Source organism: Tachypleus tridentatus, chromosome 6, assembly GCF_004210375.1.
Source record: "Tachypleus tridentatus isolate NWPU-2018 chromosome 6, ASM421037v1, whole genome shotgun sequence".
In the NCBI taxonomy this organism is placed as follows: Eukaryota; Metazoa; Arthropoda; class Merostomata; order Xiphosura; family Limulidae; genus Tachypleus; species Tachypleus tridentatus.
This window is the reverse complement of record NC_134830.1, coordinates 131,510,937-131,524,359: the sequence shown is the minus strand read 5'-3', so window position 1 is coordinate 131,524,359 and position 13,423 is coordinate 131,510,937. Positions and strand designations below refer to the sequence as shown.

Here is a 13,423-nt window from a genome sequence, read left to right as displayed (position 1 = left end):
CTGAAAACACTGAATAATAATACTCACAAAGCAATGTCATATAATTGGATTTTAAACTAAGGCCTAAGATTCTTGAAATAAGCTTCTTAATTAAAATGCTGCAAGAGAAACTTCCAAACTGAAGATAAAATAGAGAGTACTCATGTTGTAAACAGTGTAATATTATTCATTATTTGATATTTTAAATCTTTGTTTCTCTGTGGTTATGAATTATTGAAAATATTAGAATTATTGGCAGAAAACTACAAAACATTTGCAGTCAAATAAGTATCCTTACTGCAACATTAAATACAGTATTTCTTGAATAATATAATTCTAACTACAAACATTGAAATCTAACTTGTAACTTGTGTGTGCTCTTTTGCTTTAGTTAGGGCTAAACTTTATGATGTTGAATACTAATAATATTCAATGATTTAATATTAGATTCTTTTAAAAACTATGATAAACTTATAGTATGTTGTTGTACAAAATATATACTAAAGTTTATTTACACCTTCCTTTTGTGTACATTTGTTGAAATGAAGTTCACACACATGCATATTTAAATAGTAAGATGTGTGTGCATTTTCAGGACAAATAAAAACTATGTATTATTATGATAAAATAGTGAAAGGAAGGATGTGATAGGTGGGGTGGCAACTGGGTTTAACTTTCTAGTTTATTCCTCCATAGTAATATCTATATTATAATGAGTAATTTGCATTAAATTACTTCAGAGAGGGGCTGTAAATAATTAGAGAAAATAAGACTTAAGAGAACAAATGTTACAGTTTTCATATAAGGAGAAAGCAAGAACTTGTTCAAATATTTTTCATTAAAAGTAAGAAATTGAAATGTGTATTAAAATTTGATATATTAATGCCAAGTTTATTTGCATACCTTGATAGTAAAGTAGCTCAATTAAATTTTGAATGCTAACTGTCCATGAGTTTGTGATGTACACTTTAACCCACCAATAGTTAGTGGTTTTACTACAAGATTAGTAATGTCTTTATTAATTCCACACATTTTATTTTTAGAATTAATTACAACAGCAGTTATATAATCCACAATTTTGCCGTCTTCTACCTCTGCTATAGAGTTTGGTCATTTTGTAATTCTTTTATAGGTTTGTGTTTGATATAAGCTATGTTTAAATATAAATTTACTGTAAAAAATATTGTTTCCTCTCAAAAGACATTGTTTTCCAAGCAATCTACATGTAATAGTGTGTTCCTGCTTCTAAAGTATTTTATAAAGTCCTTTTGTAATTCTTTTATACGTTTGTATTTGATATAAGCTATGTTTAAATATAAATTTACTGTAAAAATATTGTTTCCTCTCAAAATACATTGTTTTCCAAGCAATCTACATGTAGTAGTGTGTTCCTGCTTGTAAAGTATTTTTATTATTGCTGAAACAGTTAAGGAATTATAAAATGTGTAAGTTTTTATTGTATTTCTGTGGCAGAATATGAATCAAGATGTATTTATTGAAATAAATTGTGAATGAGGTATGAACATTGTTAATTGTCTTATCTAATAAAAGTAAAGCTTTTATAATTTAATGGTATATAATTATTAATATTATAGAATATCTAAATGCACCTGTACGTACTTTTTCACATATATGTATTATTTATTTCTAACCTTTCTTTTACCTCCATCGTTTTTTTTTATTTGATATGTAGGCCTATGGAGAAAAAAATCAAAACAGAGAAATGTTCTGATTCAGCTTTCGATCACCACAAGAAGGAAGAAAAAAGTGAAAATAAGCAGACATTAAGGTAAGTTAAAATAAGTTCTGTGCATGTTAAGGTATTTTGTAGCTGAACATATTTCAACATTTGCTTTCTAAAGATAATCTGTAAGTGTATTGAATAATAATAAAATGATGGTTGGAAACCTGCAAATAACTGCTAAAGCATTGCAGAACACATTATACTTCTAAGTTGAAATACCAGTAAAGACATTTGCTTATTAAAGAGATAGTACTCAGATACACTAGACTTTAATGTTTATATGGGGTTATATGTGTTAAACAGAAATACTTCTTTCAGAATTTAAAGGTATGTGAATTTCCAAAACACATTTATTGCCTTCTCACTCTTTTTCCCAGTGAAAGATATTCTCTTCTTTGCCCATCTAAGCAATGGTATGCATTCTACCTCACTTGCTTTAGTATTTATACCCTGCTTTATCACCACCTAGTGATTTTAACCTTGTCTTAACCTATGTCATTGTGCCTTCTGTACTTGATCTGTATATAAGCTCATTAGGTTTTATTGTTCACTTTTTCTCAACAGTAAAAAAGTATGAAGATGGTTTTGTGTGTTTACTGCTGGTTTCTCTACAGCATTTGTACTACATTTCAACATTTTCTTTTGAGTTATTTTATTTTTAGATCTTGTTTTGTTGTAGTATTTAGTTTTACGAGGAAAAAAAATTCAAATATTAATACGTGCACACACATATCAGACACAGAATCACCTGATGCTCCTCCTTTTATCATTTTCCAATGCTAGTGTTCCCAGAGTGTTGGGGGGAAGGGGGCTAACTCAGGAGACATACAATTCCTTATATGCAGTGAGGGTGAGTATATGGTCTGATATTGGCTCTTAGTCAGGGTTTGTGAAAAATCCAGTGCAGACTAGTGAAAATTTAGACCCTTATTTTTGTAGACAACTACTCATGTTTCAGATGGACATATTGCCTTTTGCCTTTTTTTTTTTTTGTCTTAATCTAGTATGCCATGTTTGTAATGTTTTGATATATATATTCTTCAGCTTATGAATTTTCTAACATATTTATTATTAAATATTTATTTTAATATTCATGTTTGTTTTAGTTAAATATATATTTAAAAATTGATGTAACTTGTACTATTAAATGTGTATTGCAAAATTCCCTTCTGTTCATTAAAGTTGTAGATGCTCGAGTGTAAGAGTCAAAAAGGTACTATGTGTGTAATTAAATTGCCACTATTGTTGCCACAGCTGAAATTTATAGAAACACTTCTCAAGCTTATAAAAGGCAACCAATGCAACATCAAAAAACAGTATATGTTGGTTTACTACAGTTGATATACTATAAAGCTTGGTAGCTATAATTGTGATTAACACTTGTTAACCCTTTCATAACAGAACAAGGGTCAATTACTATTTTATGAATTTATGTCAGTAAGTTTGGAATCAAATTGTAGATTGTAATTCAAACTTTAATATTATACATGAGTGAATTTCTTAATTTAAAAGTAAATATTAAATGAACACATCTAAATATAGATTTTAATGAGTCACATGGTATGATAAATGCATCAGTTTTTAAAATCAAATATTTGTGATGTCAAAATACAAAGTCTATAATTTCATACAAATTAGTAACTCAAATTACCAATATTGACAATTTACAGTATAAAATAGGAAACTCGTATCTTTTTATTTTGCTGAGATATGACTTGTGTAGTGAACCAAACACTGTGTCTCTGTTCAACTCTTTCCTATTGAAATGATCTCTTAAATACATTTACTTCAATACATCATGTGAATAGCCAATCAACAACTTAGAATGTCTCCAGAGTGGTTTTCCTAGCCATTTTAATCTTTGAAAAAGCTTCCATGTTCTTTCAATCCATGATTTGAATGAGGTAGGTTGTGTCTTTAGTCTGCTTGAAGTTTCATATTTTATAAATTCTAAATAAATCTTAGTAAGTAAACTTAAAAAATTATAGTTAAGTTCCATGGTATCAAGTGTTGTTATTTATGATTTTTTGTTTTTCAACTGTATACATAAATCCTTAAAACAATTTGTTTGATATTCTCCAAGCATGAAATTTTAAAATGCTTAGCAGAGTATGTCCAGCAACAACCTAGTACAAAGGTCATAGTGAGAAAAGATAATTGTTTAATTTCTTGATTTATTGTTCTGTATTTTAAGAAAAATAAGTTTAAAAATTTATTTCTAAAGAGTAACAATCTATATAAATTATGTGCTGTATAATAATTGAAATGTGACTGTATATTACAAAATACTAGTCCACTAAATTACAGCCAAGACTGGGAAGACTAAAGGTCAGTTTTATATTACTGGATCAGTGACTTGATTGCACGTGCACCACGTCAGTGCAAGTTTTTTAATGCTAGGTAAGCCTGACTGAAAGGTCAATATAATAAAAAATAATAAATATACATGCTCATATATAGTGTTATGAGACTTAAGCTACTTAGACCAAACTTTTGTATTTTCCTGTTATAATATGTTGTCATTCTAGCTCGAAAAAAAGCATAATTTTTCTTTTATTTCCTGTAGTTTTTTTTAATGATGGTTACGAGGTTGGTTAAATGATAGACCCCACATAGTTAGAGTATAGAAAATAACATAAAATATAAAGTCTTACTGAAAACAAACATTCAAAATGTATTTAGGAGGTTTTTGAGATTACGCAAATATTTGAGAATTTTGGGACAAATAATAAATTTTTGATCATAGCATGAAATCACTTTGCACTCAGACTCTTAATGAAACATACTCTATTTTCACAAACAAATCTTTAATAAAAATATTTCATTAAAAATTAGATTTTTTATGAACAAAAAGCTTGTAATCTTTACTAAAAGTCTACCAAATTTTCTGAAGATATACATGCTCTATGAAAATTTATAATTTAAATACTTAACACTACCTTTAAAATGTGATAATTTTATCTTATAAAAATAAATTAAAAGTGGATAGATTGGAAGATCTGAAATGTACATTGTGTGTAACACTTCTCATAAGTTAGTCTGCCAACATTAAAATGTGCTTCAAGTTAAATATTCAATTTTGTTGGTATTTTCAATACTAGAATAAGTAGTTTATTTAATAAAAGCTAACCTGTTCAATATTTTTAATATGTATCTTCTTTTGCTTCATGATGCAAATTGTCAATTGTATGTTTTATGTTTAGTAGTGTTAATATCAGCTGCTTTTCTGTGCTCCTAAACTGTTATTGTAAGGCTTACTCAAGTTTAAGAGAAGTTGTTACATTGAATAATTGATAAATTAAATATGTCTGTGTGAAAAATTTAGGTACTTAATTGATGTTATGAGCTCAATAATTTATTGCATTGCTATTAGAATTAAAAAATACCTAAAAATTTCAAACACGCTGTGCCCTGAATTTGTAGCAATTTTCATTAAGTATTACAATAGTTCTTTTTAGATATGACTGACCTATCTGCCATGATAAAAAATTGTATCTGAAATTATGTCGTTATTCAAAGGATCACTAACCATATAACAATTAAATGACTTCAAGCTGATTAAATGTTGCATCATTTTTGGAAGCATCCCAACTACCTGTTTGAAATGGTGAGGTTGTATAGCCCAAGTTTGACTGACAACACCAAAGTTTTTTTCTTGGGTCAACTTTCCAAATTAAGGAATGTCCTTAGTTCTAATATCAAAAGAAAAAATCAAATGCAAGCTTTATAAGTTCTTGATTTGTTATTTTATAGACTTTGGTGACTTTCATGTTCAATTCAGAACCATTTTCCCATAATTCCATGATTTTATAGGCAACAGTTGTTTGAATTTGCATTTTGCCAACTTGCATTTCAGCAGCAATATGAACACATTTGGTACTCTTTTCGTGGTGTGTAATGACTTGAACTATTTATTGGAGTGTGAAATGTTTACATTTTTGCTTTTCATGAATCACTGTAAGACAGATTCAATAATTATACAAAAATGTGATTTATTTTCCAGTATATTTATACAGCAAGTCACAAATTAACTACTGACTGGGAAAATTACTTACTTATGTAACATTTGTATTAATTTTTAGAGTAACTACAGATTATCCAGTCTGTGTTAATCTTACACTCTCTTTGGAAGTGAAGTATTTTGACAATTTATAGTTTGAGTACTTTGTAATCGCTTCTGTTTTGCAGCAAAAAATAAAATGCTCCTTAAAGAACTAACTTTTTCTGTTTCATCTTGTATTTTTGTAATAAAAAATACTACAGAAACAAAGTGAAACAGTTTTCAAATTAGTTTATCAGTAAGTGGAATATTTTTCTCTTGGAATTTCTTAGTTATAGAGTCATGACTGCTGTTTGCTAGAAATTACAACTGGTAAATAAGTTTCCCTTTTTAAGTGGAATGTGTTATTCATGAAGCATTGTTGATTAGACAGCAGAAAGTTCAGGATTAAGACCAGAGATGAATCTTGCATAAGTTGCTGTTTAGTATGTTATTGATGAGCATGAAAAGCTGTGGAATACCATATTTTTCCTTGATCTTCAACTTCAGTTAAGAAGTAGCTTTTGGATGCTATGTAATAAGCAAGTGATTTTTTAAGAAAGCAAAAAAAATGTAATGAGCACACAAATTTGTAATGTTTTCTGTTTTATTCAAACTAAGAAGTTCTTTCATGTAATTAAAGTGCAAGAATGTAATATCAAAAATATTCAAATAGTAGGATGTAGTAGTTTTCTCATATAATATGTAAAAGTTTATGTAAACCCTTGTGTCACATATTTTATATTTCAGAGTTGATGCATGTAAACAAACCTATAACATATATTTCTCTGTTTTAGTGATGAAGAAGATCTACATTACTTTGACTTATTTAATACTGACTGGAAAAATTGGAAATTTGAAAAAGACTGGTCAACTCTTGTAGAAGAAGAAGAGGAAAAACAAAAAGTGGAGACAAGCCCATCAGCAAGGTACTCTTAATAAGTAATGTTAAATGTCTTTCAGGCTGAGTTATTTTGTAGCTACAGTAAAAGTTAAAATTAATGGGGATTACTTGCTTGAAGTGTATTTTCTTTTTCCCTTGTAGCAGATTTAACGAACTATTTATTTTATTCTACAGGGTGTTTGGAAAGTCACTTATATATTTATTAACAGACATGTTTCAATATAGAATACAGGAGGTGAATATGAATGACAATTATAAACAATGTTGAAAGTGACCCACGTTGGCATTAATACAGGCTTGGATCCTTCTTATTTTGTTTCTAAATACCGCTATCAGTTGCTGGCTTGTAATAGACTGAATGAATGCTGTTATTGCTGCTTACAAAACTGTACAGTGACTTTCCGAACACCCTGTATATTTTTTCAGTTTTTATCTTGCAGTAATTGTCTTTGATTGACAAACTTTTTTCATGTACAAGGACACACAAAATTTTTAATTTCAAAGTCTGTAACAATCAGTTATTGTACTTTCTAATCCCAGTATTGTAGTTTTAATTTTAAATTGCTGATAGCTGATTTGCAACTTCTGTATGTATTTCACTGACCCTTACACTAGAGACATTTTTTCTGCACATTTTACAAGGATTTTATGACTTACATAAAAGAATTAATTAACTCTCTCAACATAGGCTCAGCATATATGACTGATCACATGACCTCTTTGTACTCATTTACAGTCTTTTTATATTTAATACTTCTTACTTTCAATATAGTATTTATATCTTCACAAAATTTGGTAGTATTTCAGTTAATATTATATCTTTAACATACAAAATCATATTTTTTAGTGAAATATTTTTAATAAAATAAATATTTGTCCATGAATATGTTGTGTATTTGTTTTGAATAGTCTGTGTGCAAAGTAATTATCATGCTAAAATTAAAAATACTTTTCTTTATCTTAAAAATCTCAAACTTTCTTTGTGTAATCCCCAAAACTTCCAAAAAACATTTCAAACATTTTTTTTTCAGTAAAACTGATTGTTTATATATTTTCTCTACTCCAACTCAGAACAGGATTGATTAATTTGACCGATCTTGTAACCACCAAAGAAATCTAAATAAATGTAAATTACCCTTTTTTTCTTTCTGGAATGGCTTTTTATTGTAATATGAAACCGAATTTGTTTATCCTAACTAGTTCTAAGTTTCTAACAGTAAACATCTGTTTATAATTAAATTTTATTGTTTTATTGCCCTTTTAATTGTGACTATCTACTATCCACATCATTATAATGTAAATCACTTGGGACAAATGTAGCTCATAGTATGCTGTTGAATTACATTACTCATAAGCTACTACATTTAATAGAAGCAGCTCATGTACATGCCTCATGAAACATTTGTGTCATATTATTATTTATTTTACTTAATCTTATCTAACCTAAAAGTATCCTTTATTTTTGCTTTTTAGTTGTCTTTGTAATTATGCATAAAGAATAAGCATGAAAAACAAGAAACAAAATACTTATCAAATCTTTTTTCTTGCTGTTTTCAGAGAGTGTTAACCCTCATTTTTCATGCTATTCATAGTACTGCAATTAATAATATTTAGTTAATTAAATAATGCCCAAAGCAATATAAACTAATAACATGCAAATGTAGACAAATTCTCTTACTTCTCAAAATTTTTCTGGCTTTCTAACTCTGCAACAACATTCATTACAAAAAAGAAATATTACAAGATTATGAAAAAGAGGGTGTAACAGGTATGTGTTGCAGGAGGGGTCTGATTTTCTATTCAATAACTCTGTAACCAAACAGAATTAAAGACTAATAAATGTGGCTTACCTGAGCAATGACAATTTTATAGTGAGTAATTTTTAAGGGGTAATCAATAAAATAGGGATGATGACATGCTGAGAGAAAATGGGTCGTGTGTCACATTGGGGAAATTTAAGATTTTTTAAAATGTTGCCTTTTAGAATTATGAACTTCAAACTTGTATACTATTAAGATATGAATTATTAGCTTAGATTTTTTGCTTTTTTCAATTGGTAAAACATCAGCAAAAAAGTGGTTAAATATTAAATACTAAAACTTGAGTTTTGTGCAGAAAAGGATAGTCATGGCTATAGTGTTAAAGTACTTTATTATCCTGGAATACAAATAAACTTTTTATCAAAATGTAACTAATAATCGAAATTTTTATATTATACAAGTTTTAAAGCAATATTTAAAAAAAACTCAGCTTCCCTCAGTATGAGAATTGAGATGTTTACTCTCTCGGAATTCCAAGAAATACAAAATTTAATGTAAGTTCCTCCACAATGTTTTCATCACTCAGCTAAAACAACAATTTTATAAACCTTGAATGTTATTTGGTTACAGAGCCATAAACTAGAAATCAGACCCCCCCCCACTTGTCATGTCCTTTGTTTTACAAATTGCCAGTAGTTCTCTGTAACATTTAGTAATATATTATTTATATGCAAATAAAAGCCAATATTTTAATTTTTATCTGATGCAATATTGTATTATGTTGTTTTCTGTACAGGGAATTATCTATTCAACCTTCAGTTCAAGCTGTATTTAAGCTCAGCCACAATTTTAATGGCTTTTGTTATAAAGCCAGAAAGATTGCAATACTTGTAGAAAATTGTCTGTTTTTGACATATTATACTGTGTTATTTAATGCATTATTTAATTAAATAAAAAACCTATTTAGTGCATGGTACCATTGGTATACAAAAAAGTAAAGTTTTATTAACAGTTGACAGTGACTAAAATTTAGGAATAATAATAAAAAGATTTTCATGAGGAATGCTTGTAAGAAACTTGGGAGTAGGCTGTGCATTATGTATTTAATGGGGTAAAGTGAGTTGTATGTTTGTCAAGTGATTTACAATTTGTGTGGTGGGAATATTACATAGATTCTGTCCAAAGAGCAATAAAACAATAACATTTAAATGTAAACAGATATATACTGTTACAAGTATAAAGCTATTTAAAATAAACATGTATAGTTTCATGTTACAATTTGAAGTCATTATAAAAGGAAAAGAGTAATTTAGATTTAATTTGATGAGTTTGTGTGTGTATAGTTACAAGGTTGTTTAACTTCTATAGATTTAGGGTAGGCAAAATAACAGATAAATAGTTTTATTGAAAATACATTTTGAAGACAGTATGTTATCTCCTTTCACATAAATAGCTATCTTGATTGTTTTTCAGTTGGATTACAATTTACAGTGTTCCATCACACTTTGGGATTTCTTCCATAGTAACATTTATCCCTCTGTCAATCTGATAGTCTCTCAATCTTTTCATTTCCCAGTGCATTGATTTCAGTGGAATACTCTTCACACTCATTTCTTAACCACAAATTGTTTTGGTTTTAGTCTCTGGTACCTCATTTTGTTGCTCTGGCTATTGATATTTTTTAGCCAGAATTAAACCAACACATTTTTCTATCCTTCTGTTCTCCTTTTCTGGGCAACTTTGATCATCTTTGACACTGTGTGTTTAGTCCTTCTGATAGCTTCTTCTTGGTCTTTTCAACTGTGGTTTCTGCTTTTTTTCTAGCTCCAACTTCTTCCTCTGATTCTGTCCCTTCCTCACCAGCCTCAGTTACCAGTGATTCATCAGGAATTTCTTCCTTGTTTTCCTCTGGTAATTAGTATGATTTGGCTTTTCCTGATGGTTAGCTTCTTTTCTGAAATGTTTTATTTACCCTTCCTACATGTAACTTTACAAATAGAATGTTTCCCTTCATTAGTTTCTGGGTTCAAGGTTCTCCCTTGATCAATACACTGTTTGTCAACATGCAGATTTCCTCAACTGACTTTTGGATCAAGGGTCTTCTGTCTCCTTGTCCTTTTGGTTTTCCTGTTTTCTGCATATATTTACCTTTCCTACACTTTATCTATGAATGTGTTCCAGATTTGTCATCCACTGTGGCAGATCGCTCTTCTGGATTAGGATATTAATTCACTGCCTCATTTTACTTACATTCAACTTACTCTTCCAGTGCTCCTTATTTTGCCTTCCATCTCCAATTTTTTTGTCATCAGTTTTTCTAGTATTCTTTATCTTTCTCCAGAGTGGTTTTCTTCCCTAATTCTTAAGCAGTTCATGAGGATAACTTCTCCATTTAGCTTTATTCTGTTTCCTACCTTCATTCTTGTTCTAATCTGGATAAACTGTGTCTTGTATATGCTCTTTTCTGTTATATTGCCCATGTGGCTTCCTTCTGTGGTGTCTGTTCCTGCCTCTTTATTCCTTGGAAGCTGTACCCTGTTTGTGATCTTTCTACTTCCACCTTTGTTATTTGGGTTTGATTATTCATTTATTTGGCATCTTCCTCGTGCACTTTTTTTACGAATGTCTTCTCATCTAATTTAACCCATTACCTCTTCATTTACATTTCATCTTTGTCATCTCTTGGAGGCATGTTTACTATTTGCATTTAATCGTAGTTTTCTTCCTCATCAGATTTTCCTCTTCTACCCATAGCCATTCTAAAATATCAGAATTCAGTGAGGCTTTGACTGGGTAAGTTATTTTTTATTTTTCTATTTCAGGGACCCTTTTCCTTTTTATTGTTCATTGCTTCATTCTCGTTCTGTGGTGAATGGTGTTTGACAAGATATTTTTTAACAGGTTAGATCTGCACTGTGAGGCTAGGCTAACTTATACATATATTACATTTTCATGGCCACTTAACTCCCACTGCAGAAATAGTGTGTTCCACAAGATCACTTTTAGATTTATCCTCGAGATGGAGTTTTAACAGAACATTTTTTAATAATGTTTGTGCATTGATTAAAATGAACCTAGACCATCAACTGGCATGCTGCATTAAACCAGAAATGGGTACAGGATTGTAGAGGGCATTGCAATGGGATGTTGTTAATTAGTATAGGTATAAAGGTGTTCCTTTATATTGGTTTTAGTTGTTGTATAAGTATGGCTTCTTTGATTTTGAGTTGTTTATATTTGTGTCCCTACTTAGTATCTGGGTGTTTTCTATAATTGTTGTTTTTTTGAGTTGCATTGTTCAAAAACATGTGAAGGTGTTTTATTGTGTTCTTTGTATCTACTTGTCATTTTTCTGCTTGTTGCTTTAATATAGAAGTTGTGGCAGTTGTTGCATTGTATTTTATAAATTATGTTGGTATTGTGTTTGTCAGTGTAGTTTTTACATAGCATGGACTTTAGTTTTGTACCTTTTTTTAATAAATTTGGTGTTTACTGGAATGTTGTGTTTTGTAATGAGTTTTTTAAAATGTTGGTTATTTTTTTGCTACAGTAAGATTCTGGAGTTTGTTGTATCTTAGGATTTATTGTTGTTTGCTTGTTGTTAGTCCAGGTGTGTGTGTATAAATTTTTTCCACGGTTTTTGGAGGAATTTTGTTGATGTTGAAGAAGTGTTGTTTTATTTTGTTGATTTTATCATTAATTTTATCGGGTGAGCATAGTTTTGTGGCTGTGTTTATTTTGTTTCTTAATATGTTGAGTTTTTGTTTTGTTTCTTGTGCTGAGTCCTGTGGAATGTATAATCCAGTATGGGTGATTTATCTGTGGATTTCTGTTTAGAATTATGTATCAGTTCTAGTTATCTTGAGGTTAAGAAATGCTATTTGGTGGAGTTTCTTCCTGTTCACTGGTGAACTTGATGATGGGGTGTATTGAGTTAATGTGGATGAAAAAACTATATTCTGTAGATATAAATCCAGCAATTGTATCATCAACATACCTGTACCAGTGTAGTGGTGGATGTAAAGCTGAATTGATTGCTTGAGATTCAATCTGTCATAAAAATGTTGGTTATAATTGGTGACGTGGAGTTCCCCATACTCATGCCATTTATTTGTAGGTAGTTTTTGTTATTGAACATAAAATTAGTTTTGGTGGAGGTTAATTCTATTAGGGTTGCTGGGGATGTGTATCAATGGGTTGGGGTCTTGGATATAAAGTTCTAAAGTTATCTTGCAGGCTTCAATGGTTGGGACTTCTGTGAAGAGAGAGATTCCATCAAAACTGGCCATTAAGACTTTATGGTTTAATTGATTAAGAACAGATTTAAAGTTAAAAGAATCCTTGAGAAAGGAGCTGGCTGCTGTTACATATTTAGAAAATGCCCACGCTCTATATTTACTTAGATTGTAGTTAAATGATACATAAGTCGACATTATGTATCGTTGTGGACAATTGGGTTTGTGAGGTTTGGGGTGCTGTATAGTTGTGGTGTGCATGAGTAAGTGTTTCGTAGGTAAGAATAAAGGTTTTCCGAGATTGTGTTTTTTTTTTCATTTGTACTATTATTTTGTTTAATTAGTTTTAATGTGTTTTTGTTGGATTTGTGTTTATTATAGTTTAAATTTTTTTGTATCCAATAGGATGTTGTTCATTTGTGTTCATTATAACTATAACAGTGCCTTTATCTGCTTTTAGAATTTTGATGTTGTCTTGTTTTAAGTTGTTTAAAGAATTAATATCTTTTTGTGTGAGGTTGTTTTCTTAGATTTCCTTTCTGTGAAATTACGTTGATGGTTTTGTGTGAAAATTCTTTAAAAAAGTTGCTTAAAATACTGTTTTGATGTGTTTCAGGGAAATAAATGTTTTCAGTTTTATCTAGAAAGATGGGTTATTGGTTGTCAGTGGAATTATTGTCGAAGTTGTCTTCTTTTTGGTGGTTATTTTCTTGGTGTTTTTAATTTATGTAGAGTGGATCACCAGTCTTTTAGCTAGGTCTT

General features: G+C 29.6%; 1 protein-coding gene across 12 annotated transcripts in view; it reads left to right on the top strand.

The window, feature by feature from the left end:
• The window catches only part of LOC143253674 (histone RNA hairpin-binding protein-like), a 41,301-nt gene that overhangs the window by 9,586 nt on the left and 18,292 nt on the right, over positions 1-13,423 (top strand). For 9 of the 12 annotated variants that reach the window (XR_013029764.1, XM_076507891.1, XM_076507886.1 and 6 more), the window contains 3 exons: positions 1,673-1,768; positions 6,560-6,691; positions 11,160-11,219. Coding sequence is in view for 10 of the 12 variants with exons in the window: in XM_076507891.1 (XP_076364006.1) it covers positions 1,677-1,768; positions 6,560-6,691; positions 11,160-11,219 (284 nt within the window). In the remaining 2 variants the exon portion in view is untranslated. The remainder of the gene's footprint in view (positions 1-1,672; positions 1,769-6,559; positions 6,692-11,159; positions 11,220-13,423) is intronic. The other 3 variants (XR_013029765.1, XM_076507894.1, XM_076507893.1) reach the window with 1 other exon arrangement.